At 40.2% G+C, this 15,244-nt stretch overlaps 1 protein-coding gene across 2 annotated transcripts in view; it reads right to left on the minus strand.

Moving 5' to 3' along the window:
- Positions 1–11,319, minus strand: part of REC114 (REC114 meiotic recombination protein) — an 88,898-nt gene extending 77,579 nt beyond the window's left edge. For both annotated transcript variants that reach the window (XM_023654038.2, XM_023654046.2), the window contains exon 1: positions 11,132–11,319. In XM_023654038.2, the coding sequence (XP_023509806.2) occupies positions 11,132–11,290 (159 nt within the window). In that variant the 5' untranslated portion in view covers positions 11,291–11,319. The remainder of the gene's footprint in view (positions 1–11,131) is intronic.
- Positions 11,320–15,244: the final 3,925 nt, after the last annotated feature.

Below are 15,244 nucleotides of genomic sequence, written 5' to 3' on the forward strand. Positions count from 1 at the left end.
GTTTGACTTTCTCCTATTATTCTGTCTCATGTCAATTTGATTCTTAGACCAGCCAGAAGAACCGATAGGGTAAAGGAATTGTCTTCCTCCCCTACACCTGAAACCATGAAACTCCTAGAAGAAAACATAGGGAAAAAACTCCTTGACATTGGTCTTGGCAATGATTTTTTAGATATGACACCTAAAGCACAAACAACAAAAGCAAAAACAAACAGGTGGGACTACCTCAAACTAAAAAGCTTCTACACAGCAAAAGAAACAACCAACAAGATGAAAAGGCAACCTAGGGAATGGGAGAAAATATTTGCAAACCACACATCTGACAAGGGGTTATATCCAAAATATGTAAGGAACTCATACAATCAATAGCAAAAAAGCAAATAATCCAATTTAAAAAATGGACAAAGGACCTGAAAAGATATTTTTCCAAAAAAGACATACAGCTGGCCAACAGGTACATGAAAAGGTGCCCAAATCACTAATCATCAGGGAAATGCAAATCAAAACCACAACGAGATATAACCTCACACCTGTTATAATGGCTACTATCAAAAAGACAAGCGATAACAAGTGTTAATGGGGATGTGGAGAAAAGGGAATCCTTGTGCACTATTGGCGGGGATGTAATATGGTGCAGCCACTATGGAAAACAGTATGGAGAGTTCTCAAAAATTAAAAATAGAACTACCATATGATTCAGCAATTCCACTTCTGGGTATACATACAAAGGAAATGAAATCACTACTTTGAAGAGTTATCTGCACCTCCATGTTCACTGCAGCATTATTTACAACAGCTAAGACATGGAAACAACTTAGGTGTCCTCTGACAGATGAATAGATAAAGAAAATGTGGTACATATAGATTTACACAAGAATATTATTCAGCCATAGAAAACAAGGAAATCCTACCATTTGCAACAACATGGATGAAACTTGAGGGCATTATGCTAAGTGAAATAAGTCAGACAAAGAAAGACAAATACTGTATGATCTCACTTATATGTAGAATATAAAAAAACCAAACTCAAAGAAACAGAGTGCTTACCAGAGGTGGGGGATGGGCAAAATGGGCAAAGGTGATCAAAAGGTACAAACTTCCAGTTATGAGATAAATAAGTTCTGGAGATGTAATGTACAACGTGATGACTACAGTTTAACAATACTGTATTGTATATTTGAAAGCTACCAAGAGAGTAGATCTTAAAAGTTCTTACCACAAGGAAAAAAAATTTGTGACTATGTGAGGTGATGGATGTTAACTAAACTTATTGTGGTAACCATTTTGCAATATATACATATATCAAATCATTATGTTATACACCTTAAACTTATACAATGCTATATGTCAACTATATCTTAATAATACTGGGGGAAAAAGAAGATTTACATTAACTTGACCTCTGTCTGTTGTGGTATTTTGCCATCCACACAGTAGCTAGCACACACTGAGATACAGAGCCTGTCTATCACACGCCGGCTTTTCAGGCATAGCTTATATACTGGTTAAATCAGTCTTCTCATATTTTCTCTGTACGCATTTGTGCAAGACTGTACTATAAGACTAACCTAAAATTAAACAGAAAAAAGTCAAATGAAAATACAGAAAACTATTTCAAATGTACTTACCTTAAATTATATCTACATGAAAGGGTAAAATAGTGTTACTCATCAGATGTGACAAATTAAATTATGTACTTGAGGGGCTGGCCCAGTGACACAGCAATTAAGTTTGCACATTCCACTTCAGCGGCCCGGGGTTCGCCGGTTTGGATTCTGGATGTGGATGTGGCACCGCTTGGCAAGCCATGCTGTGGTAGGCGTCCCACATATAAAGCAGAGGAAGATGGGCAGGGATGTTAGCTCAGGGCCAGTCTTCCTCAGCAAAAAGAGGAGGATTGGCAGTAGATGTTAGCTCAGAGCTAATCTTCCTCAAAAAAAAAAAAATCATGTACTTGATTAATGGTTTTGTTTTCTGCTTTTAAGACCCCTCAGAAAGTGTCACAGCTCTATATATTGGCCCAAACTGCTGATTTATGCATTACAAAATACGGAAAATGTGTGAAATTGCTAAGTAGGCTATCAGCTGCCTCCCCACTGACTCTCGATAGCTAAAGAGACTCGTAAATTATTTCAACAAACTTGAAAAGTATATTATGCTAATGAAAGGCCTTGCTACATACCTATTACCAAACTGTAAAATTCAGTATTTTGTTTTTGGTGTTTCACAAAAATGAAAAATTTTAACAGTAACAATAGTAAACAATTACAAGAGTGTAACAATTAGACCAAAAAAAGAGGAATGATACGTACCTGAGGAACGTGTTTCTTTAGAAACTAAAAAATTATCTCATGCATCAAGGCATGAGATGTGATTCCTCTTCTTTTATCATATATCCCTAAGAATAAGATTAATGATCATGAAATTACCCAGTCCCTTTAAGCCGAGCTACCAGAGTTAACCTTGATTAGCAGCCATAAGCAGAACATATTTACTCAAAACATCTTCCATGCAACTGAGGAATAAGTTCTGTATGTCTTTGAAATTACAGATCAAGGTCCCTCTGCTAATTGTTCTTTCCATAAAACAGTTCTAGGACATATCTCCAATACTATGTTTAAAAAAGCCTTTAAAAAATTTCCCAAACTAATAAATCCTATAACAATCACCAAGGATGGGCCCAACCCCTTGGCGTAGTGGTTAAGTTTGGCACGCTCTGCTTTGGCAGCCCACGTTCATGGGTTCGGATCCCAGGCACAGACCTACACCACTCATCAGCCTTGCTTGGCAGCGACCCACATATAAAAAAGTGGAGGAATGGGGCCAGCCCAGTGGCACAGTCGTTTGGTGGCCTAGGGTTTGTGGGTTTGGATCCTAGCCGTGGATCTACACACCACTCATGAAGCCATGCTGTGGTGGCATCCCACATGCAAAACAGAGTAAGACTAGCACAGATGTTAGCTCAGCAACAATCTTCCTCAAGCAAAAGAAGGAGACTGGCAACAGATGTTAGCTAAGGGCCAATCTTCCTCAACCAAAAAAAAAAAAAAAAGGAGGAAGATTGGCATGGATGTTAGCTCAGGGCTACTCTTCCTCAGCAAAAAAAAAAAAGTCACCAAGTATATCAGAAAGTACCTCCCATTGCCATACCTGTCCTAGGTCTCCGCAATCCTCACACTCGCCTTTGCTATCTTCATAGGCACTATCTTCTATTCATTCATAAACAAGGCTCATTTAAACTCATGACACTTCCAAAATCCAAACTGTATTTCTAAATCTGAGGTAAAGAAACACCTTAACTTGCTTCTCGGATGCCATGTTATCATTTGTGAGGAGAAAGGAACCCTATATTCCAAATGAGCAGGTCCTTGAGCTTATTTGGCTAGCTCTTTCGGTGGTGATGCCTTAATCATCTTTAATTTTTTTTTTTTTTTGAGGAAGATTAGCCCTAAGCTAACATCTGCTGCTAATCTTCCTCTTTTTGCTGAGGAAGACTGGACCTGAGCTAACATCCATGCCCATCTTCCTCCACTTTATATGTGGGACGCCTACCACAGCTTAATCATCTTTAAACAGCCCTGCATAGTTCTGGCGTAGTAGGTGGAGAACAAATCCTAAACATGAATGAATTTTAATACTCTTGGGCCTCATTTTAAACTAACTTCTTAGACCTCTTCATCCACAAGCCAAAAAAGAAAGACCTTCCCTCTATTTGTCCAGATAAATTCTACCTTAAATCATATTATACCAACAAGCCATGGCCTCTATGAAAATTATGTCTGTTACACAATAAAATTAAGCTTTTATTTATTGAAGGAGAACAAAGACTGGTTCCAACTTGGAAATATGTATTTATAAACTGGTACTTTCAAAGAAGTAATGATTTTGTCACAGAAAAAGAATTTAGAATATCAGTTAGAAGATTCTTCCTCAAAAGCCTAAGCAATCTACAATGTATGTGACATACAATTCAATTAAACATAACTAAAATTATAAAATTGTAAAAATTATTTCTGTATCTATCAGTCAGGTATGGGCTAGAGTATGCTGTAGAAATTAACAACCCCCAAAAGCAAAGATTTCTTTCTCACTTACACTAACTATCCATCCTGACTCTACCTGTCTGCACCTTCTACCTCACACTGCCCATCATTCTCACTATCGGACCTAGGCTGACATGGCGAGTGATATCTGCAACGCTGTAGCAAAAGGAAAGAAGATGAGAATGATGCACTGGCTCTTAAAGCTTCTGCCCATAACATGGGTCAGTTCTGCTCACATTTTATTGTCCAAAACCAGTCACATGGCACACTTAACTTGAAGACGCTAGGCATACGCAATCTGAGTATATTTTGTGAACAACACTAATGACTACTTTATAAAAGACGTTATCTGGAATCAGACAGACCTAGGATCAAATATACCTAATTTTCTCATCTATAAAATAAAAATAATAACTACCTTGTAGGATCATCAGAAAGACTAAATGATATAATGTCAGATCAGATGCTTAACAGAATTCCTGCCCTTGATTCATTCATTCAATAAACATTTTGGGGGCATGTGCCAAGCAGTCTTCTAGGTAATTAGGCACTAAATAAGAGGTTTTTTGGTTGCTGCTATTCTTATTAGAAAATGCCTTTTTAGTTTCAACAAGGAACCCCAGGATAAGCCTTCATTTCTTAGCAGTCTCCGGATTCAGAAGGAAGACGTGTGTGGCAGGCTTCCAGTTGTTCTCTAACACCCATTTTCCTTCTCATATGGTAACAGACTCTCTCTTGTTTAGCTGGACACATGACCTCATGGGATAGAGACTACATCTGCCAGCTGTCCATGCAGGTAGGACGCGCAAAGGTCTAGGTTCTGGCCATTTTGCTATAGGAGGAAGTGTCATGTGGCAACTTACGGAAAATTTCTTTAAGAGAAAATTTCTTTCCTTAAGAGCAGGAGTGTATACTTTATTCACTTCTTCATCCCTTCCTCCACCAAATCGTCTAGAATATCAATTCTATCTTGGACTAAGAGACTATGGCCACACATGACAGAGGAACAAAATAGGAGGTCCTCAGTTCCTGACACTATGGAGTGTCATACCAGCCCTGTACTTTTATGTGGAGAATAAACTTTCATCTTATTTAATCCACTATTATTTCACATTTTCTGTCCCTTAGAGCCAATCTTAGTCCTAATTAATGCAAAATACAACCTAACTCTTCAAAAGAAGCAAGCTCCATCAAAGAATAAATCTTGATGACATCCCTACATCTTCACAAGAGAAGATACCCGTGTAAGAAGTAGCAGTGGATGAGAACTGGCTTGAGGAAGACCTGAGTTTTAAAATCAGTTCTTCCACTTCCTATGTAAACTTCTGGCAAGCTATTTAACTTAGCCAGCCTTCAGCTTCTTATCTATAAAATTGTAAGAAGATCTAAAGAGTTGTGAGAATCAAATGGGAAGATATGTGAAAATACTCCATAAATTGTAAAGCACGATATAGTATCAGTATTACTTTGTGAATGGTTCCCTCTTGCCCACCTTTCCCTCAGAATTGGGGCAAGAGGATGGATTACAACACATAGACTCACCAAGAGAGTGCCCCCAGAGATTCGATTCACTAGGTCTTGTGCAGGAACCATGAACCTGCATTTTCAACAAGCACCCCAAGAGACTGTTGACAGTCTGCCCACTATACCTTGAGAAACACTGCTCTAGTGATAGGGTCCCACCATTCTTGTAATCCTGGGCTCAAGTGCCCCAATATTTTAAGATTGTGATGAAATACAAGGATAGTTCCACAGTCTCTCCAGTACCTAACTGAATGCCAAGTGCCCAGTACATAATTTAATAACATTCTGTTGAATTAATGAACTGAAGTGGAAAAACACAAAGTGGAACCGAATCAAATGACCCACTATGGACTTCCACTTCTGGCCAAGAAAAAGTAACAGGGACTGAATTTATCTCCTGCCTGAAACAACTAAAAAACTGGACAAATTAGAGGAAACAACACAGTTTTCAAGACACTGGCTATCAGGTAATAAAGGACATGATTCCTGAGAATAACAGGGCACAAGGGAGGCGAGCCTTACTGCTGGCCCAGATTACTTCTCGTAGAAAGTGTCCAGGCTGAAGTGCAAGGAGCAGGAGCCCCGGCAGAAGCTGGCGAGGTGTCCCTGAGCTGCGAGTCCAGGGAGGTCCGTGCGGCCAGCTGGCAGGACAGGATCCCAGAGAGGAGAGAGCTGCCCAGAGAAAGCACTCCTGCCTCCTGCAGAGACTTGTCCTCACATCTTCAGCATGTGTGTGTGAGCAACTGCTGGAGGCTGGGCAAAGAACCACCGGAACAGACTGAAGGGAACAATCCCGAGAGCTCACACTGGGCAGGGAAGAGTGCTGTTCTCGTCAGGCAGACTGAAAAGCATCATCATTTACAGGATACTGGGTAGAGTACTCTGAAGAGTTTTGCCTCGGGAGAGGGAAAAAATTAGCCCTAGAACAATATGCTCTGGTCCTACCTGACAAAGCTTAAAAGCAAGACTTGAAAGGATCAAACTGTTTCCAGATAACTTATCCCAGAAAAAAAGCTCCAGAATATTATAGGAATATAAAAATATCCTACGCCCTACATGGTAAAATGCACAACATCAGGCATCCAATCAAAAATTACCAGGCATGCAAAGAACTACTGGTCTAACAAATAATTTTCTTGGGGTTTTATTAAATCTTACATTATCCTTTTAAAAACTGCCATTTTTTATCATTTTCATCCTGTGTATTAATCTCAAAATTCCTCATCCACATAACTGAACTGCTATTCCCCATATGAAATATTAACACTTCTAAGACAAACGGCATAGTAGTTAAAAATCACAAGCTCTGGAAACAGGAAAACCAGGGTCTGAATTCTTTTTTCTCACTTATTATCTCTGTGTTCCTGGGCAAGCCACTGAACCTCTCTAAATTTTAGTTCACTTATCTATAAAATGGGTATAATAATGTTTGCTTCATAGGAGTGCTGTAAGAAATAAACAAAAAAACACACTTAACAAATAGTGGCTATCATGTCATAATTATCACTAATTATCTTAAGAAAAGTTCAGAGAAGTTACCACACGTCTGGTCAAATATTTACTGAGCATCTATCATACGCTAGGTAATATGCAAGCACTAGGAGTACAAAGAAAAAAAGGACAGTTAAGAGGACCCAAAATATATCTTATATTGAATTCACATTTAAAAGTTCATTCCAAGTACAAACTTCATATTCTATTTCTTAATTTCTAAGTAGGGCAATTATTTTAAGTTCCTCCTCTAAAAATTAAAGGATGACTTTTTTTCCCCTTTGAAAGGAAAAAATAAGAAGTTGTCAGGTTCAACAAATTAGGGCATATCTGAGAAATCCTTGGAATCTGAAAAATGTGGTAAAACTTTAATTTAAAAGCAACCTGCAATTAACATCACCTTTCAAAATTATTCTCAAATTAGAAGACTAAATTACATCCAGACATAAAATACATAAAACGGACCAATCTGTTATTATGATAATCTTTTCAGAAAGGCTGGGCTAACAGATGTAAGGAATTAAAATCAAGTTCAAGTTTGTATTTCATTTGCTCATTCCACTTAAATGACAGATGGTTTAAATATTAACCCTATTAATAAAATGTTTGTATATTCATTGTGAATCTGACTGTCTTACCTCATAACTCCATAAATTCATTTTATTAATTTTACTATGGCAGCTCATTTCATTCAAGGTCGTCTGAACCTTTGCCTCCCAAAGTGTGGTCCTAGAATCAATAGCATCAGAATCACCCAGAAGCTTGTTAGAACTACAGAATTTCACTCCCCACACCAGACCTTCTGAATCAGAATTTGCATAAAAAAACCAATCCTCAAGTGATTTCTACGTATACTGAAGTCTGAATAGCACAGTTCTAAACTGTTGATTTTTTTAACATTGTTTTACAGTGTTACAAAAAGTTTATTTGCTTCCAAACTATGGTTAATTTATCTCCAGATAGTGACTTTTGGTAAGAATAACTCAATTCAGACAAACCAAATCAATATAAATTTATATATTAGATATTCTATATATAATGCTTCTCAGACTTGACCTTACCTCTCAACTATGACTTCAAGTCTTACAAGTCTTGTTGTACTTATTCATTTTCTCTCTTGAGATGACATTTTTTTTGCTTTAGCATGTGGCTATTGTGATGAAAGTCTTCTCTGTAATTAAACAACTATATAGAACAGTACTAGGAGATCAGATTCTCACCATGATTTCAGAAGAAAAAGAAAAAACTCAAAATAGGTTTCACTTGAAAGTTCCCTGGAGAAAAAATGACCAGAATGACTCTATCCTCCACAATAATATGTTTCTATGCTTTCCCTAACATATTTTTTTTACCACAGATACCACATAAAATAAGAAATTCACATGGGACTTAGTGCAGTTCTTTAGATGGCTCATCTTTTATTATTACTATTGCACAATAGTCACACTGCACATAAAATAGAACAAATTTTGTTTTTTCTTTGGCTTTTCCCCCCAAAAAATGACAGACCTAGGTTGAAACTGATCACAGCAGGTAGGATGGTTCGGTACAGATTCAAAAGAAGGTACAAATGTTCAGTCTTCAAAAGCACTGCAAAAGCCAACCTCATCTCTTGTCACTGTAGCCAGGGATTCATGCCAAACATTTGAAAAGTGACATTCCTTATAAGCTATTGTGAAGAACTTTGCAAAGAGAAGGGAAAAAATTTTTAATAACAATCAACTCCTTAGAATGGTCAAACATCTATGGCCTCTGGGTTGCAGCAAAAGAATCTAAGAGCTACCTGGCTGCATCTGAGTCAATGTACCCAACACCCATGCCTTAGGAGAGAGGGTTCAAAGGGTGTTAAGAGAAGCTATCAAGGAACCCGTTGGGCTGTCTCAAAAATTAAATATGTCCTCAAACATCCCCAGTTTTTTATAAGATCCTGTTATACATCAGTCATCCTTCAATTTAACTCTGTATTCACCCATTTTGCATTTGCAACCTATACAATTTCTCAGGATACAGGGTTCCATGAGTAAACCAGGTATTCAATGCCTCTTTTATGGTCCTAGACATATTGATTTCAAGCTTTAAGTAGTACCTCTAGCTCTAATATTCTAGAATTTGGTGAAGAATTCATTATGCCCCATCCTCACATTCACAGTCAAGTCTCTCAAAAGAACTGTCCATGCACTTTGGCTCCACTTCCTCACCTACCAGTCCCTCTTCAACCCCCATCTGGCTTCCACCCTGTTGACTCCACTGAAACTTCTCTTGGTAAAGACTGAAAGGACCTTCATGTTGCTAAATTCAATGTACATGCCTTAGTCATCATTTTTCTTCACTTTGCGGCATCATTCAACAAAGTTAATTGTTCCCTCCCTCTTGAAATGACTTTCTGTAGCTTTGATGGACCTGCTTTCTCCTGGGTGCCTTCCAACTCTCTGGCCCTTGTCAATCTTCTTTAGGGACTCTGTCCCCTCTACCTGACCTACAACTGTTGGACTATCTAGAATCTCATATAATCTCCTAACTATCAGTATCACCTACATGCTGATGACCCACCTTCATGCTGGTAACACATTTACATATCCAGTCCAGACCTTTCTTCTGAGTCTAAACCGTATATCCAAGTACCTATTCAACATCTCCACTTGGATGCTTCATAAACACATTTAAACACATTTCCACCCCAAACTGAAGTCTTGGCATCTTTCCTTTACTGTTCCTCCTCCAATGTTTCCTATTGTCAACCATCTACTCAGTTGCTCCTGCTAGAAACCCAGCAGTCCTTGACTCTCACCATTCATATCCAATCAATCTCTGAGTCCTGTCATTTTGGCTTCCAAAATATAGCTTTAATACGCCAAGTTTCCCCATCTCTGCTGCCATCCTCTCCCAACTCCCTTCCCTCAGGTCCAAGTCATTATCATCTCTTGCCTACCATACTGCAATAGCATTCTAAGTGATCTTCCTGAATCTACTCATATTCCCCTCCAATTCCATCTCCACGCATCAACAAGTGATCCTTCAAAGACAAAAATGCTGCTGCTTAAAACCCTTTGGTGGAGTCCTATTGGTTTTAGGACAACGTTCACAAGGCACCTGCCTGCCTCTCCAGACAAACTCATCTCATGCTATGGCTCCTTTGTTCTCTAAGCACCAGTCTTACTCTTTTTCTCTGTACATTACACATGCTGAGGTTTTTCCAGGTGCAGAGCCTTTGCACGTGTCACATCCTCTACCTGGAATATCTGTTCCTTCTTTGACGCTTCTCCTACCCACTGCTGCCCGAACCACACCAACATACACATGCACGTCCACATCCACAGTCAAACCAGACCAAAAGGAACCAATGACTAGCAACTCATAGCGTTAAAACATACCACCAGGACAAAAAAATAATAAAACTTTATATGAGGTACTGTTTTAGGTGATTTTTATATATTAATTCATGCAATGTTCACAACCACCCAATGAAATAGGTACTATTATTATCTCTACTTTGAGGTAAATAAGGTACAGAGAGGATAAGTAACTTAACCAAGGTGACAGAAATCCAGTGGCAAAGCTAGGATTCAAATTTAGCCCTTCTTCCACGTGTGTGCGCCTGACTATAGCACGACAACTTGGATATGGACTATCCAACCATCCCTTCCACCTAAGGGACGTGGAACTGGTTTACATAATTATACATGTATAAATTTGGATAAATACTATGTCCCCCACTAGATTAAAAACATAAATGAGGGCAGGGACTGTTTATATATTGTTCACTGATGTATCCCCAGCACCCTCAATAAAACCTCACACATAACTGATGCTCAATAAATATCTGTTGAATATATGAAGTTTACTACTCCCTTGTATAATTATTTTGAGAATGTACTGGGTTCCAACCATGTCATATACACATACATATTTCCTATGATAACTGTTGGCTATCTATTCCCTTCAGTCCCTCGGCGTCCCCTCTTCCTGCCCACGTGGCCTTCGAGGTCCAGGCCTTGTGCGGCAGCTGGCCCCAGTCCTCTCTCCCTCCCTGCAGGGATGAGCACCTCGAGGCCTTTCCCACCCTCAGGCCTCACCTTCCACGTGAGAGAAGAGGCTGTCCCAGGTTCCAGGCCAGGCCCGGGCGACTCTCCAGCGCCTGAGGGAATGAAGCGGCCATAGCGCTGCAGAGGCCACTGCGCCGCACCTCCTCCGGGGAGGCCCAAGCCCGCCTGCTCTTTTCCCGCCTCCGCCATCTTGGGGTTCCCGGCGTGCGCAGCGACGGGGGCCTGCCAATCGGGCGCAGCTAACCAATCAGGAAGCGAAGTGGCCCAAGGCCCCCGCCCCTCGAGCGGAAGCCAAGGGACAGGCCCCGAAGACGCCTGCAGGGGGCTCCCCGGGTTGCGGGCCTCGCTCTGGAGTTTGGGAGCCTTTTCTTCTTGGTGGGCTAAGTGGAGACAGTAACTTCCACTTGGAAGTGGGGCTGTGACACTTATCAATGGTAGTTGGTGTTGCCTCGGTAGCGTTACGGGCCCTCACCTTCCCCTAGGCCGCCCGTGTCATCGTCCCGCTGCTCTGACCGAGACAGTTCTGAAAACTGGCTGACTCCCTGTAACTTCCACACTCGGGCTAGGCCGGCTCTCTGAGGCTGCCTGGACAAGTGTGTTTCCCCTCCTCACAGCAGGCTTTCAGATAACGGCATCCCTGCGCCCGCCTCAAACCCTCGGCAACACAGCCCCATTTCAACCCGCCATTCAGAAAATAGGGTTATTTCCTCATCATCCTGTGACCGCCTGGACATACTCCCTCCGGACGGTCAAGTTTTCTCTAAAAGAGAGGAGCAAATGGGTGGGGGGCTGCCGGCAATAAAAGTGTGCCTCAATCCGACTGCAGGTACAACTAAATGACAAGTCTAGGGAATTTTCAGTCAGCAAAGCACTTCGACATCTGTTATTCCATTTGTCCTCCTGACAACTTTGTGGTGAATTAAAGAAGCGAAACAGAGATTATAACCCCCATTGAAAAGATGGCGGCAAAATGAGGTCCCGAGTGTAGAAGTGATTTGTCCAAAGGTAACACAGCCAGAGTAGAACTCTGTACTTCACAGTCTCTCCATGTGTCCACCTTACTTGCAAAGAATTTAGCTATCATCCAATCGGTCAAATCAGAAGTAATGTATATGGATGGAGCCTATGTTAACCAAACACATAAAGTACAGTTATAATGCAAACAATTTTTAAAACCATGCACGTCAAAGAGTATGAAATGCATGGATAATGGTTGAGTAGGAGGTAATTTATTCACTTGACAAAACATAGATTAAATATCTACAGCCTGTAGTTATGCTAGTCATCATAGGGGTTACAGAAATGGGGAAGGCATGCATCTAGACTTCTAGGACCTCGGGATCTAATAAGGAATACAAAGACAGAAAGGCATGATATCTGACAGTTAATGCCGTGTGAAATGTACAAACCATATGCTTTAAGGATTCAGCTGAAGTAAAAAATCTACCAACAGGAATGGCAGCGGCATTTCAGTCCTAACTTGAAGTGTAAGCAAAAGTTTCCCAAGGGAAGATGGAAGAAATTGGTATTCGGTATGGAGGGCAAGTTGAGGAGCAAAGTTGCAGAGATGAGGATAGTGACATAACCAGCCAGAATGCTAAGTTTTTTAAGGAAGTTGAGGACACAAAGGTGAGTTGGGTAGAAGAGCACTAAACAGCAGCTAAGGAGAGTGAATTTTACTTGGTAGGTGGTGAGGAGCGTGGAAAATTTGCATTTGGGAATGACACTATCATAATGGTGGCCAGGCAGGCTAATCTTTCAGGTGCATATAGAGTAACTTGCATTCAAAGCAAGGGATATTTGTTACTTATCTTTCCATTAGTCCAGTAGAGCTTAAAGGGGTCAGATTTCAGAAAATGCTTCTGAAGGTTCTTAAATGATATAGCAGTACTATATTTAATATAATAGTAAATGGTTAGAAACTTGGTTTGAATCCCAGTTCCGCCACTTGCCAGCTGTGTGACCTTGGGGAAGTCACTTAACTTCTCTGTAAAATAGGATTAGTAAATATCTGCCTTACAGGGTCATAGGGAGGATATAATAAGATCATATATGGGAAAATACTTGGTAAATTACAAAGCAGTACACAAGTTGGTACTGTCTATTTGCAGAGTTAAAGTGACTTCCTGTGGGCTCCCTATAGGCGGGAGGATGGGAATGGGAGCCTGACATTCAGTCTCAGAGGCGCTCACCTTCCAGGTCCAGGGCTGCGGATGCTGTCAGACACCCTTCACAGGAGCAGATGGTGCTCACAGTTGGGACCCTGTCAGTGCCCAAGGACACCCAGGGCCCTGCTGGGTTCCCACCTGTAAGCTCTCTTCCTAGACAATGCACCTGTGCTCAAGCCTCTGGGGCCACCAGCGTCTGCCAAGAACAGATCCTATCTGTGAAGGGAGATACGATAAAGCCACAGCTCAATGCACAGAAGCTCTTAAAAACCTGCGATATTAACAAATGCGACTTGAGCATTCAAGAGGTCCCAGATGCTGTACTAGGTGCTGAGGATACAGTAGAGAATAAAACAGATGTGACTTCTGCACTCTTGAAGCTTACAGTGGGGGGTGGGGGGGTGGGAGGGTGGTGGAGAGCAGAACATTGAGCAGATTACTCTGTATTTTTCCTATGGCCATTGTGTTTTCTTTTGTAAACATAAATGTGTAATATTTATTAAGGTATAATTTTATACAATAAAAAAACACAGATCTTACATGTTCAATTAGGCAAATTTTAACACCTATATACACTCACATCACCACCATCCAAAACAAGATATAGAACATTTCCCAAAGCCCTCAGTTCTTGTAGGAGTGCCTCCTTCCGGTCACTCCCCAACACCCAAGGGCAACCATTGGTCTGAGTTTTATCACCATAGCTTAACTTTCCTGTTCCTGGACTTAATGTATATAAAACTATACAGAATGTACTCCTTTATATCTGCTTCTTTTGCTCAGTGTAATTTTATCTTTTATCTTTATCTGTGTTGTGTATATCAGCAGTTTATTCCTTTTTAGTGCTAAATAGCATTCTATTGATGATTATATCACAATTTGTTTGTTCTTCACCTGTTGATGGACATTTGGGTTGTTTTCTATTTGTTCTTTTTAAGCTATGATGAGCATTTTTGTACCAGTCTTTTTGGTAAATGTGTGCCGTCACTTATCTTCAATACATAACTACGAGTAGAACTGCTGGGTTCTAGAGAGATACATGTTTAACCCTATAAAAAACTACTAAAGGGTTCTCCATAGTGGTTGCACCATTTTGTACTCCTACCAGCAAAATATGAGCTCCAGTCATCCTTGCCGACATTTGCGTTGTCAAGTCCTTTTGGTTTTAGCAACTCTAGTGGATATATAGTGGTATCTCGTTTTGGTTTTAATTTGCATTTTTCTGATAATGAATACTGTTAAGCCTCATTTCAAATGGCTTACTGGCCATTTGTGTATCTTATTTTATGAGGTGTCTGTTCAAATCTTTTGCCAGATATATGATTGAAAATATTTTTCCCATTCTATGACTTACCTTTTCATTTTCTTTTTTTTTTTTTAAAGATTTTATTTTTTTCCTTTTTCTCCCCAAAGCCCCCCAGTACATAGTTGTATATTCTTCGTTGTGGGTCCTTCTAGTTGTGGCATGTGGGACGCTGCCTCAGCGTGGTTTGATGAGCAGTGCCATGTCCGCGCCCAGGATTCGAACCAACGAAGCACTGGGCTGCCTGCAGCGGAGTGCGCGAACTTAACCACTCGGCCACGGGGCCAGCCCCACCTTTTCATTTTCTTAACTATGTTTTTCAAGGAGCAGAAGTACTTAATTCCAAATGAGGTCTAATTTATTAATTTTTAGGTGCTTTTTTTTTAGAGCATTTTGTGTTCTGCCTAAGAAATTTTTGCCTACCCTAAGGTTGCACACCTATTCTCCTATGTTTTCTTCCAGAAGCTTTTTGGTTCTAACTTTTACATCTAGGCATATTATCCTTCTTGCATTAAATTATTTTTGTGAAATGAAGTAGGAATCAAAGTTCATTTTTTCCATATGGATATACAATTAATGTTACACAGGAACAGCCCTCAACCAATGAATTATGGAAACTGACATATAAATACCCCAATTTCCTCACTCCTCAGGTGGGATAACTCTAAGGTT

Source organism: Equus caballus, chromosome 1 (genome assembly GCF_041296265.1).
Source record: "Equus caballus isolate H_3958 breed thoroughbred chromosome 1, TB-T2T, whole genome shotgun sequence".
NCBI lineage: Eukaryota > Metazoa > Chordata > Mammalia > Perissodactyla > Equidae > Equus > Equus caballus.